Genomic DNA, 14958 nt, shown 5'->3' with positions numbered 1-14958 from the left:
CGGCCTCATTTTCTTAATTCTTTAGGTCATTATACATTTAATACTTACCATTAGATCTTAGGTGTTGATTTCTTTAATTGTTTTGGTAGTCTAAAAGTCAACTAATTCTCTGGTACACTGAAGTTCATCTAATACAACTTTCCATGATAATAGAAATCTTCTTCATCTGTGCTGTCCGATACACTAGCTACTGGCCACATGTGGCTTTGAGCATTTGGCTGTGGTTTGTGCAAGTGAGCGTGAGGATTTTATTTCATTGTACTTAATTAAAACAAGTTTTCACATGTGGCTGGTGATTACCTTGCTTGACATCATAGCTTTAGTAGAATCTTCAGGAAGGGTTCATGCAAATGATATTCTCTGAAATACTACTACCTTTTTAGGCTTGAAAATCAGTTTTGGTTGGATATAAAATGTTTGGTTTACACATTCCTTATTTTAAATGTTACTCCATTTTCTTCTAGTATGAAGCAATACTGTCAAAGTTTGATGATTATCATTTTATTTCCTTTATATTCCATAGGCTCTTTTATCTGGATAATCAAAAGACTTTAACATCCAGTTATTTTACTACAATTGGCTTGGTGTTGGCTGTTCTGGGTTGGTATTTTCAGGTGTGCAGAGTATTGTTTCATTCTATAAAGTTTTTAATTTCAGGTAAAGTTTTCTGAATTTTAGTTTTCAGTATCTGTTCTTTTCTCTTACTTTGGTTTTCTTCTTCAGAGATTTCTATCACTGTTTGATCTCCTTTGCCCAACTTTAAGTCACTTTTGAATCTTTATCTTCCTTTTCTTCATTCTAGATACCACCCCCTTCTTACATTTTTAAGGCTTATCTGTTGTATATACTTGATCATGTTCTTTATCATTTAGTCTTCATTACTGAAATGACTGCCATTTTTAATGCTTTCCAGAGTTGTCACTTCATTTGAGTTTTTCTAATTCTGATGCTATTCTTAAGATTTTAGTTTAATTCCAGTTATTCTTTAATGTTTTATTACATTATTTATATCTTTAGCTCATTCTGAAATAGCTGTTTAGTTGGTTTAGTTTGGTGGACGTATTTCCAACATACTTTTACTGTCTATAGGGATATTATTTTTTTTTGTTCTTTAAACATCTTTGTATAGGATTTCACCTTGATGCTTTTTCTTTACTATGTGAAATTATTATTCATGAACTTCAGAACGAAGTGGATACAGAGTAGTTTTGTTTTTCTGTCATGTTCAAAAACATGACTGCTTTCTAGGATTCCATGGCTCTGTTCTTCTCAGCTTTGGTCTGGAGATGTTCTTTTCCCCTATCCCAATCACTTCCCATTCCACTCCTAGCAGTTTCTCCCAGTGAAGAATACTATCCTAAAAGGGAGCCCTAGCCCTGGCAGGTCAGTTTTGAGGGTTCTTAGGCGCCAGATTGCTCCAGAGTTTTTCAAGTCCTTTTACCATGTACCCAAAGCAATTACTTAGTACTGGGAGAAGTCAAATCACTTCCCAGTCTTAGCTGTTCCTTCCAAACTGGCCGCCCCACTTTCCAGTGAATTCTTTTTTTTTTTTTAATTTTTTTATTTATTTATGATAGTCACAAGAGAGAGAGAGAGAAGCAGAGACATAGGCAGAGGGAGAAGCAGGCTCCATGCACAGGGAGCCTGATGTGGGATTCGATCCCGGGTCTCCAGGATCGCGCCTTGGGCCAAAGGCAGGCGCCAAACCGCTGCGCCACGGAGGGATCCCATCCAGTGAATTCTTATTAGCAATTCTGGGGAGCCTTCTGTTCTTAGGTCCATCAGACAACATCCCCAATGCTTCCATGTTCTGGCTCCCACAAAGATCCTGATAGCATACAGATCTTGTGACTGCTGGTTTGCCCCTACCTGCTTAAGTTTTGGGGTTCATAGGGATACCTTGTCACCTCGTTTTATTGTAAATGTTATGTATGGGTTTTGGTTTTGCTATTTCCATTTTTATTTGAAGACTCAGATTAAATAGCTGTTGTTATTGCTACCACCTTCCCAGAATTCTAAATTATATTAACTCACTGGAATTTCACAACCAGTTCATAAATTGGTACTACCAGTACCCCCAAGCTCATAGGTAAGAAAGGCTCAATACCTTGTCCAAAATTACATAGGTAGTGAGTTGTAAAACCAAAATTCTAATCTAAATGTCTTAAATTCTAGTGCCTATATTCTTTCTTACAACATTCATGGGGAAATGATTCATTAAATACAAATGTATTTTACAGCAGACATTTTAGGAATGAAAATTCTGTGAAGTGTGAAACATCTCTAGTTTAATTCCTGTATAATAAAACTTAACTCAAAGTTTAAGAAACTAGTAAAATCCTCTAAATTTTCAGTAGGGTAGCAAAACAATAGGTACAAAATCATATCAAAACCAAATTTGCAAAAAAAAAAAAAAAAAGCCAAATTTGCAAGAAAAAATTTGAGACTCTGGCTCTCAAATCTCATGGATCCTCCAAATACAGAACATACTTTATTAAGCAGGTTAAATAAATTTAATACTAGAAATTAAAGTAATCCCACCTAATCACCAGAACTGTTGTATGAATGTTTATGAATAGGAAAAGAGGCTTCCCAAAGTAAGCAAACACTAATAACCTACCTGGTCTGCCTTGTATAGGGGGAGATACAAATAGAGGCTGTATAGCATTCTGTGAGGAAACTGAAGTGGTACTACTAGCTTGATTAGCTGCTGCACAGTTAAGTAAGACTGGAGCTGGAATATTATTGGCACAGGAAGCTGCAACTGCTGCAGAATTTACCATCACCTGTAAATGTAGAAGAAAGTTTAGAAATCAAGTTTAGTGATTTTTCAAACATTATTAGTCTCTTATTTGATCCTAAGTTTCAAGACACAGTATTTTGATAACTAGAACACAGAGAAATCAATTTTTATGTAAACCACATATAGGTTATTTCTTTTAAAATACCACAATTAACTTTAAGATCTTAATTTTAATTTATTATTTTTCTGAAAAAGTAATACATTAATAGGATTCAAAAATCAAATATAAAATTGCATATAATGAAATGTTTCCTTCCAACCCCTTATCCTCCATCTGCCCAGTTCCCCATTTTCCAAACAGGTAACCTCTGGGTTTCCTACATATTATCCAGAGATTTAAATGTTTATTTTTAAATGTATTTACATTTCTCCACACTAACACATACTTTTTAAGAGAAAAAATGCTTTGTGTGTGTAAAACTTCACGGGACTGCAATTTATTTTTCTGATGAGGCCACAGCACCCAACACAGCACTGTGCACAGAAAGATGTCCAATACATAGTAACAGACACTTCTCAATGCAGTCTCTATTTTCTTACACCTACTACTATGTGGCTGCTACCCATTCCGGTCCTCAGAAACTGTATTCAAAGTCACCAGTGGTCTTCATGGCAACAAATCCTAGTAGACTCTTGCTAGTCCTTATGGTGCTTCACCTCTTGGCAGCAACTGACACTTGACTACTCCTTGAAACATGCTCTTCCTGGTGCTTCCATAGCCATATACTCTCCTACTTTTCCTGTCCCCTTGACTATTCCTTCTCTGCCCATTTGCTAACATTCGGTGATGTACAAGCTCTGTTCTAGGTGTTCTTCTCAATCTCTTCCTTCCCCCAGGATTATCTTATTCACTCCCATGGTTTCAGCTACCTTTTTGACGCTAGCTCTGAATCTATTCTTTACACTTCAGTTTCAGCAAATGACAGATTATATAAGAGGTTCAGAAGAGACAGGACTATAAGTAGTCTAACGCCCACACATAGAATAGTATCTGGAACACAGCAGATAATCAATTTGTTCAATGAATTTACTAATTACTGTGCCAGGCACCACAAAATACAATAATACTTAAGCTAGAAACACAAGTAACATCTTTTAAATATAATGAAAGACAAGGAGAACCAAAAGAAAACAAAAGTCATTTCCCACCCATCTGACTGCTCGATAACACAATTAAGATTACCTTCTGGGGGTAGTTGTATGAAGTAACCGTGTCCTGAGCAGACATAGAACATGGTCTTCTGTCCTGAAGAGACTTTAATGAATACAGAAGTACAGTTAAGTAAAGGTAAATCAAGAAACCAAACAACACATCAATAAAATATCTGCTTTGTTTCAACATCTCCTAAAATTAAGTGATAAGTCCTCTGTCCTTTAAGTATTCAGATTTGGAAGCAACTAAGATAATGTTCATTATAATTCAGGTGACTGTGCTGTTTCCTATCTATAGTGATCCTGATCATATCCAATTCTAGTCCAATGCAGAAACTAAAATGGAGGATTGTAGTTTAAACACTTTTTTAGTGGACTTTCTTGACTTAAGAGCTTAAAATCAGTAGGACCAACAACAGTTCTGCTCATCAAAAACATTCCATCTACAACTGTAGCTTAGGACAAGGGTGGGTATCTGGTTATTCAGCTATATCCTAGCTAAGCAGGATGGAGTATAGTCCGAACACCACTCCCCTCTGGCTCAAGGATTTGTGAAAATGAAAATGATTTTAAAAGGCTCAGAGTTATGCATGACAAATTGTAACAAAAACAAAAACAAAAAACCTAGGAGCAGAAATTGGTTTAACAATGATAAGAACACAGAGGGAATCAAGGGAAGCAATCACAGAAAACAGAGGAATCGTAATACTGTGACAAAGATGAACCCAACTTAACATGGATTGCACATTTCTAAAGTCTATGTTCAAATACAGCTAAAGCACCTTCCAAAAAGCAAACTTTGGCTTGGACTCAAAAGGCCTAGTGCGAATGCCAAACAGTTCTACAGAAGGATTTTGTTGAGAGTTGGGCATAGAAATAAGTAGCAATAAATGTTTGTGGGGGTTTCTTTTTTAGAAGGCTCTGCCTGGACATCTGTAAGTCCTACATTGGTCCTCTTCCCCACAGCATGCTGTGAAAAAAATTACTTAGAAACTTGCTATAGATTTGGTGATTGGAGTGTGGGAGGGGAACACATCCTGAAGAGACTAAAAGCTACTGGGACTATACAATAAAGCTCAGAATAAAAAGGAATATGTTGACAAATGAAATTAAAGGGATAAACTTGTCATCCTTGATGGGGAGATTTTTACTTGCTTTTCTCACTGGGGTGGCTATTTTAAGAAATGGCACAAGAAGCATATGATAGGAGAATAGTAATGGCAGAGTGAAAGGAAAACCTATTCCTCTAGAAGGGGCAAGGAAAGGGAAGAAGTAATAAGGAAGAGAACCACATATCATAGTTTTCTTCTTTCTTAAGATGTATCACCTAAACAGAGAAAACAAAAGTTTAGTACATGAAGTTAAGATTGTTTTTTTAAGACTTTATTTATTCATGGGGGGGGGGGCAGACACATAGGCAGAGGAAAAAGCAGGCTCCATGCAGGGAGCCTGACGTGGGACTCAATTCTGGGTCTCCAGGATCACGCCCTGGGCTGAAGGCGGCGCTAAAACGCTGAGCCACTCGGGCTGCCCTGAAGTTAAGATTAAACATAGTTAGAGAACAGAGGGTTGTTATTCAAGTTCTTACAAATATTCCAGTTCTCCTGGCTACATGGAAAGTTGTTCTTCCTGGCCTCATTTAAAGTTAGGTGTGCCCACGTAATTTATTTGGCCAATATGAGCAAAAATATTAAAAGCCAGTGTACAATTACCCTATCTTCAGTCATGCAAAGTGACTGTGAAAGCACACATGTCCATCAGCCTGGGTCCCCCGAGGGACTATGATGAACAAAAGCCTGCTACCAACCTACACTACACATAAAACATGAGCAAAAATAATTGTCCTGTGTTAAGCCGCTAAGATTTGGGAAGGGGGGTGTTATTGCGGCATAACTTAGCTTGACTGAAACAGTAATTTGGTTATTAGAAGTAGGGTGCTACTGTAATAAAAACCTAACTTGAAAATGAGATAATGAACTTGTGGTTCTTTGGGAAGGTTTGGAAAACAATGTTAGTTTTGTGTTTTGATTACTGTTGGCAGAGTTTAGCAACATATTTTAAGACAGATGTGTACAGAAAAGTAGTCTGTAGGAAGGAATGAAAGGGAAGAGAATACAGGGAGTAAGTCTTTGAATACAGGGGACTTAGAGGGTTGAAGATGCAATTGTTTGAACTTCAAACTGTAAAATATAAAATTGATAAACACTTTGAACAACAAAGATCAGTTAAAACTTGGCTTTGAAACCAAAATCAAATTGTTAAAATCTGACTGCATTAAGATATTTCAAAGCAAGAGTCCAACTAAGAATGCAACACCCATCGAATCCTTGCAATTGGACAAAATGACTCATGGAAAAGCCTCCAAAAGTATGGCTCCTCCATCCCTAATAGGCTCAAGGTACTTGCAATCAAGTAGAGAGAGACACATAGGGATAAGAAAACAACTTACAGCAATTCTAAGTAGGATGTCTATTTAAAAAAAATTGTCAGTATGGCTATTGACATATGAAACTAACAGGAATCAAACAGAGAAGCAGAATAAATTAATCACACAGCCAAAGAAACTATGAGCAGAACTAAAACCATCCAACTGAGATAAAACAACCCTTGGGCTCCCAATTTTCTCTAAGAAGCAGGCTGAGAAAGCTGCTCAGCTGCCAAGAAGGATTATTCCCCAATGCCTACACTTCAAATATGACCAAAGACAACCAAGGGCCCCAGAAAACAATGAATCAGAGAGCCCCCCCCCCCTCCACGGAACAGTCCCTGTGCCTAGGTTGAAGGCCCTCACGATGTCTACCCATGATGTCAGAATTGCTACAGGCCATTAGCTATATTTCTCCCATTCCCCCTCTTTTCTGAATGGGAATTTTTACTGACATTTTTCAGTCCCTGCTCCACAATTTTAAGTTGGGTATATAGTGGTTAACTTTGTATCTTTGGTTTTAGGCCTCCAGATGAAGAAGAGCCACATCTGGACCCAATATACAGAGTACTACACATTTCCCCAAAACTTTGGGCTCTGAGTTTAATTACACTAAGATTTGTGGATTATCTCCCGTGAGTTCCACCTGTGGAAGAAAGTATTTTGTCTGTGGTTGGGAGTTTGAGTTGCATGCTGTCCTTAGCACTGTTAAAATAACTTCCAACTTTTTGACTTTCAGTCACATAGAAGTTAGATACTTCAGTGGAACATACTCTGGCTAACGAAAATGAAAATGACACATGTCCTCATCTCCAGATGGAAGCCGTAAGCTGAATAACCAGCTATAACCAGTGTACCTTTTGTTTCCTGCCTTTGCAACCATGAATGGAGCTTCTATCAGCCTCAGTCCCTGAGCAGAGCCCTCCTGTAGACCTCCACTGGTCATGAAGCATAACCAGGAAACAAACTTTTGTTATATGAAGTAACTGAGACTTATGGCCCATTCTTATAGAAAAATCATACTAAAATCCTCTTAAAAATCATCACTGCCAGTGTTTGAATTTTCTCTTGTATCAACACGTTAGAAGATCTCTAAATAAATTAATTTCAGGGTCTTAATTTCTTCATCTACAAAATGATGGAATGAGGCCCTAACTACCTCATAGGATTGTTCTGATTTAAATACATTTATATCTATTGCTCTTAAAATAGTGCCCTCAATACACAATAGGAGGTATAAGTGCTTGCCATTATTAAATACCTACCAAGTTTGCTGTAGATTCAGTTGTGCTATAAACACCTGAAGTTTCATAGTCTGGTTCTAGAGAATATAGCCAAAGTAAAGTAAAAAATGAGCATTATTTTAGAACTTAAAATTGTATAAACAATGATGAATGTCGGATTATATCTAGATCTCACTGACCTGAAGGATAAATATATTCTTCATGATATCTCCCTACAAAAAAAAGACAGAAGAAGTGTTTATGTAGGGCTTTTTAGCTCAGCAGAGCCAGATGGCCAGCACTTGCTTTTTCTTAAGTTTTATGGATATATATTCAGAACTAAAATTTATATGGTCCTTGAAACAAGTGATGTGAACTTTGATACTAGTCAACCGATACTGAAGTCAGATATTGACTGTAAACAGGACAAATTTCTCCTCTGAAAATTCCCTTAGTTCTTAAGAGTTCAGGCAGAGATGAAAACCCAGATGTATCTAATTTTTTTCAGTCAAACAGTAAAGTATGGTGACTGAGTTCACTGGCTCTAGACTTAGGGCTGTCTACATTTGAATCCTGATTAACTTACATCACTTTAGGGGAGTTATTTTTTTGTGCCTCAATTTCTGCACTATAAAACAGGGAATAAAAGTACCCAGATCATAGAGCGGGAAAAGAACACAGCATGGTGCTTGATATATAGTAAATGGTGTCTATTAAGTAATTGGAGTATAACCTATCATTTGCTTACATGGACATTAAAAGGGCATATCATGAACCATCTGTTTCTCAGCCTGTTTTAAGTAAATAATACATTTAAAATTGGTTTGTTCTCAGAGGATGGCTCAGTGTACTAAAGGGATTTTACTTTAAGACTACTATACCATTAAAACACAGAGAAAGTTAATGATCAATTGGACAGTTTTCCACCAAATAAACTCCACAGGTCAAAACTGGATTTGATTCTCAAACACATCACTTATCAAACACATACATGCAACCACTCCAGACATCAGGATTTAAGGTGAGAACAAAGATTTGGTTACTTTGAATATCCCACTACAGGTAAGCAATACACATCTGAAGGTGCCCACCAAGCTAAAGGGAAAAGACAAAAGGGTCATGCTGAGTAAAAGAGCAGAGAATATACATCCTTAAGCACATGCATGCACATGCATGGGGACAAAGTCTTCACAGATCATTCCTCTGCTAGATGTTCTGTCCTAATTCCTAGAAATACCTATTTTCTTCTACACATATAGAAAGAAAAACATCACAATAAAGAACTTGACTGTTAAGTCAGTGAGATTGCCTCATACCTCCTTAATCCACCCAATTCCTCCAGAATTGTTTCAGTAGAATTGTCTGTAACTCACGTCATTTTACAGTAAAATGGTAAAATAACAAGCACACCTCATGGTGAGAGGCAGTATAGCAACTGTTAAGAACATACAGACAGATGTGTCTTAGTGTCAGATGTTGTCTTTAGTGTCAGACAAACCCAAATTCAAAATCGATCCCTGACAATCACAAAGGATCATATATTGCATATACTGCATGACTCCACTCATATGAAATGTCCAGAATTGGCAAATCTATTAAGATAGAATGCAGACTGGTAGTTGCCTAGGGCTGGGGGTGGGGGTTGGTGGAGAGAAATGGGAAGTGGCTGCTAACGAGTACAAGATTTCTTTTGGGGTCATAAAAATGTTCTAAAATTGATTGTGGAGATGGTCATGCAACTCTGTGACTGTATTAAAATCACTGTATACTTTTTAAGTAGGTGAAATATGCCATATGTGGATTATATCTAAATAAAGCTATTATAAAAAACTTCAATCTCTGCCACTTACCAAGGGTATGACTTTGGCCATGTCATTTACCCTTTGAGCCTCAATCTCCTCATTTATAACCAAGGATACCATATTCCTTAGAGGATCACTGTTAAGTATTAAGTTATAGTTATTTAGTACAGTGGATGACCAATAGGATACAATGAATAGTAACATTTTAAGTAGACTTCTTTGGGCAAAGAAATTATTTTCTAGCCATCTCATAAAATAGCAACTAGTTACAGAAAAGCCCAAAGTAGTTCTACAAACAAATGGTCCTCACCATTTGTGAGGTGCCTTACTAATAAGGAATAGATATTTTCCATACTGAAATCACATCAAATCAAAACTCAGTAAAGACCTATGCAGAGAGTTGAAAATAAGTTGTGACAATGTGGTGGCCTATAGAACTGGAAGTCCGTCCTTCTGAGAAAGACCAAGACATCTTCAAACACCTAGCAAGGTCTGAGACAAGAACTGATAACTCATTCAAAACAAGTTACCAGAACAGTGGGCCTGATGTGCCATAAGAATCACCTTTCAAAGATACATTTAACTGTAACTGACTCACCATGGTCACTCTGGCCACTGCCCTCCTCTGAATTCAAAGTCTGTTTGCCTGAGCTATGTCCTCGTCTTGAAACACAGTATCTTGAAGCAGCAGGAACCACTGTAGGGCGCCCTCTGTGATTCTGTACCAAAGACACACACATATACACATGCTGTTCAGGAAAAAAACAGCTCCAAGTATTTTAATGTAACTTAGAATAAAAAAACATGAGAAAATTATCAAGAAAACAGAAAATATTTTCCCATATTATGTAAGCCAAGATTATTGGTCCACCTCTACCCTTTCTCTCTAAAAATATCTGAAAAAAAGTTCTCCTCTCCCATCTTTAAAAGCTCTAAGATAAAAACTCATGTTTTTCGGAAGTGCTTTATTTGGTGGTTTGTCAAAAAGCTAAAAATTTATCCACATTGCCTTTACTTAAAAGAAAAGAGAAAGTAAACAGCTTTTTGAATAAAGCTTCGACCTACTTACAGATAAAGTTGGATAAGCAGTCTCATCCCCTTCTTCAACTTCATAAAAGGTAATGGTTTCTTCCAAGCCCCTGGGCATTGGTCCACTCTCTGGGGAAAAGCTATACTGGCACTCCTTATTCATACAGTGCATCTGGCGGTGACTACGTCTAAACGAACTTGAGTATTAAGTAGTTCAGAGAAAAGAGGGAAAATGATTACATAAGGTGGTAACTTGTTTCTAATTTCTAAATAACAGTTCACACTTCTCAATGTTGACATTTTTAAAAAGTTAATCCACATTTGTTGCTCAGCAAGGAAGCCAAACTTACCCATTTTGTGATTTTCAACATTTAAAATTCACTTACCGAGATCTATAGGAGAAGTTATCATAGCTCTGGCAACACCTTTTACCTGGGCCAGGGTAAAAACCAACTTTAGGGCCCTCCATGTTATGCCTGTTTATAAAGCGAGATGAATCCCTAAAAATGAAGAGAAAGGAGAAAACAACTCTATTCATAGTACTTGAGTTGTCAATCTTTACGCTTAAATAGAATTAACACATCTTTCTAAAAATCTCCTAATAGAGCTGTGATCTCCTCACTCCTGGCATTAGGCCTATCCATTATTAATGGATACAGTGCTTGATGGCCCCACATGTCTTCAACCATTCCATATATCCTTAAATAGTGGGAATACAATTCTCCCAATAAATTCATTTGACAAAAAAAAAATTCATTTGACAAAAATTTAAGTATACATCAGTCCCATCCTCTATGCAGACATCACAAAAGGGAGCTAAACTGTTAAAACATTTCTAAATTCTGGGACACTGGGTGGCTCAGTGGTTGAGCATCTGCCTTCCACTCAGGGCGTGATCCTGGGGTCTGGGAACAAGTCCCACATCGGGCTCCTTGTGGGGAGAGCCCCTTTGCCTGTGTCTCTGCCTCTCTCTCGCTATCTCTCATGAATAAATAAATAAAATCTTTTAAAAAAGGGTATTTCTAAATTCTACTGTAATTCTGTCCAGGAATTATTAACCATATTTCAACAGAAATGTACATTATCTTGCAAGTCAGTTAAGCCTTACCTGGGCATCCCATATCCCCGACCTTGTCTCTGAGATGAATGTTGAGGATGAAAATGCTCATTAGACATAATACTGCCGGCTGTCTGTGGATAGTGCATTGGAGGGTCATGCCCGTAATGCATACTGTGTTGAAGCCTGGGCGGGAGGAGGGCATCTCCCCTGCTGTAAGCCATAGTCATAAAAACCTCTTTTCCTCTAACTTTTTTGAACATCTTCTTCCGTTGTTTCATGTCCATCTCTGACATCGCTTTCAGGCAAAGAAGTATCAAATAAGTTTCATAACCAAAGCAAAAGATCCAGTCCTCCCCTCCCCCAAATGCCTAGAACCATTTGGTAATGTATGGAGACATTTGTGGTTATTATTGCAACCGTGGGAAAAGGATGCTACTGGCATCTAGTGGATAGGGGCCAGAGATGCTAAGCAACCTATAATGCACATTATGCACAAGACAGCTGCCCACGACAAAGCTGCCATGCATCCTAAAATGTCAGTAACACACCAAAGTTGAGAAACTGAGAACAAGGCTTATCTATGTTGTCTTTTATTTAAAGATAAGATGTAAGTACAAGAAGGGGGAAATAATAAAAAACTTCAGCATACAAACCCATTTCTGGGACATAGCCCCCAGAAATTTTCTGGTAACCTCTTCCTTTCCGACTGGGCATAGCATTCCAGGCAGGAACAGGTGTGACTTGGGTAACTGGTTTTAAGTTAGCCAGTGGAACCACATGCCTTAAAGTTAAAGATACCACCATTAAGCCACTGCAAAACAGACTTAATTCTCACTGGATATATATACCTTCACCCATCCCACTTCATTTTCAAGTATATTCTACTTAAACTTGTTGACACTAGCTACCCTACTGGGGTTTTCTTTGAAGGTTAGAAAAACCTAAGAGTAGTTTATATAATTTCACAGCTATTTGTAGCACATATTATGATCCAGAGTAAAAGACTGTCACAGACTAGTCTTCAAATATGTTAGGGATGCCTTGGTGACTCAGCAGTTGAGCGTCTGCCTTCAGCTCAGAGCATCACCTTGATCCAGGGATCTAGTCCCACATCAAGCTCCCTGAGAAGAGCCTGCTTCTCCCTCTACCTATGTCTCTGCCTCTCGTCTCACTCATGAATAAATAAAATCTTAAAAAAAAAAAAAACACAACTATCGTTGCCTTTCCTTGGAAGGAGATTGTATTTTCCCACTCCACTGGCTTCAGCCTCAGCTGTGTAACCCACTTTGACTAATAAAATGTGAGCAGACACTTTAAGAACCAGCACATGGTTGGTCATGTTCATTTTTACCCTGTGATCATGGAAGACTGTATCTAGATAAAGCCTCTGCTGGCCTGCGTCCCCTTTGCTGATGCACTATGGATTGCTAAATAAGCAAGAAATGAACTTCATTGTTTTAAGCTACCGAGATTTTTTTGGTTGTAAGGGCAGCATAACTAAGTTTAATGGTTCTGTAAGTGGACCAACAGCATCAGTATCACCTGGAAACTTGTCCGAAGTTCAAATTCTTAGGCCCTACCACAGACCTACTGAAGTCAGAAACTCTGGGGATGGAGCTGTTTTAACAAGCTATGTAATTCTGGGACATTTTAAAGTTTGAGAATGACTGAGCTAGCTTATCGTGGTATAGGCAGAAGTTCAATTGGTAAATCAGCTTTCCAATAGAACAGTTTTATACCAGAATTCTATTGTATGTAATATGCCTAGTAAGTTGGCTGCGGACTAGGGATCTGGAAACTTTTCATATAGTGGTAATAATATTTCATACTTCAGCATGTGCTTTTAACAATTTTAAATCATCTTAAGCTGGTACCAGATGGAACTTTGGATCTTTTACTAGCATCCTGGTAATTCTCAATTTAGTATTACAAAAAGGCATCAAGAGCCAAATATTTTAGTAATTAACAAACAATTATATTCTTACTTTTCTGCCAATTCTTCAATGAAGACTGTTACTGAATTGTTCTCATTTCCAACTTCCTGAATATGAGCATTATAGTATCTTCCACCTGATTCCAAGCGAACCTGAAAGGAGATAGGAGACAGTAAAAATACATCTAATCTCAAATCTATTGACAGATAGGTCTTCTGCCAAAAAACTAAAACTAAAAATACAATTTCTCTCCAAATGGAGTTCAGTGTCAACTTATTAAAGTTGCCATCCAGTCTCATTTAATAGAGGTGGCACATGCTGAAAGATCCTTACATCTTTTTGAAAGATCCTTATATCTTCTCACAAAAGTTTGTAATTAAAATTTAACGCAAACATTAAAAAAAATTTTCGGGATCCCCGGGTGGCTCAGTGGTTTAGCGCCTGCCTTCAACCCAGGACGTGATCCTGGAGTCCCAGGATCGAGTCCCACATCGGGCTCCCTGCATGGAGCCTGCTTCTCCCTCTGCCTTTGTCTCTGCGCGCCTCTCTCTCTCTCTCTCTCCGTTTCTCATGAATAGGTAAATAAAATATTTTTAAAATTTTCTAGCATTTTGTAAATGAGCTCTGTTGAACCTGTGACTAAAACCACAACCTTGGGAAAACAAATTACTGAGTTTTTAAAAGATGAACTAACCTGACACTTGTCTCCCAAATAGTACTGTCTCCCAGCATACTCCATGTAATCAGATTTTTGAAGTTCTATTAAAAGAAAATGAAGATTCAAGCTCAAACTGCTCCCTTTCCCATTTTACATCATTTAATTTTCTAATTTACTTTTACCAGTGTTTTTGACAATGACACTCTTAAGGTAAAATCAGGGGCAGACAGGATCCTAAAGGGTCATTCTATTACTCTTTTTTTTAATTTATTTTTTATTGGTGTTCAATTTACTAACATATAGAATAACCCCCAGTGCCGTCACCCATTCACTCCCACCCCCCGCCCTTCTCCCCTTCTACCACCCCTAGTTCGTTTCCCAGAGTTAGCAGTCTTTACGTTCTGTCTCCCTTTCTGATATTACTCTTGATACGGTTCTTTCTCTGGTCAATTTAAGGAGACCTGCCAAAACAGTTTTGTGCTACAGAACACAGATAGGTGGGAATCAGGAGGTTATAATCTTAGTTGGTCAAACACCAGTAAGATAACAATTTGAAGTAACACGCCTCAATTAAAAGAAAAAAAAAAACTTACACAGCTTCTTCAAATCAACTGTTATTTTTAACAACTTACTGTGTTCCACAGGAGCTTAACCTCATTCTAGACTGTTGGGTTATTAACTATACCTAATTTCACCAAGGTCCAAGATGACAAATAGGAAGCATTAAAAATATAAATACCATTCTTAGCTCACAGGACCATACAGAAACAGCCAGCAGAATGGATTTGGTCTATAGGCCATAGTTTGTGAACATCTGACCTATTCATTTATCAGTGAGGGTAGTCTTAACATTTTAAATTTAAGACAGGCTT

At 37.6% G+C, this 14958-nt stretch overlaps 1 protein-coding gene across 1 annotated transcript in view; it reads right to left on the bottom strand.

The window, feature by feature from the left end:
* The window catches only part of ALG13 (ALG13 UDP-N-acetylglucosaminyltransferase subunit), a 72918-nt gene that overhangs the window by 24629 nt on the left and 33331 nt on the right, over positions 1-14958 (bottom strand). The window contains 11 exon segments of the mRNA XM_038588101.1: positions 2621-2786; positions 3987-4058; positions 7646-7701; positions 7804-7836; positions 10004-10124; positions 10475-10631; positions 10821-10934; positions 11543-11789; positions 12148-12275; positions 13480-13580; positions 14123-14187. Coding sequence (XP_038444029.1) covers positions 2621-2786; positions 3987-4058; positions 7646-7701; positions 7804-7836; positions 10004-10124; positions 10475-10631; positions 10821-10934; positions 11543-11789; positions 12148-12275; positions 13480-13580; positions 14123-14187 — 1260 coding nt within the window.

This window comes from Canis lupus, chromosome X (assembly GCF_011100685.1).
Source record: "Canis lupus familiaris isolate Mischka breed German Shepherd chromosome X, alternate assembly UU_Cfam_GSD_1.0, whole genome shotgun sequence".
In the NCBI taxonomy this organism is placed as follows: Eukaryota; Metazoa; Chordata; class Mammalia; order Carnivora; family Canidae; genus Canis; species Canis lupus.
This window is presented reverse-complemented; position numbering and strand designations above follow the sequence as displayed.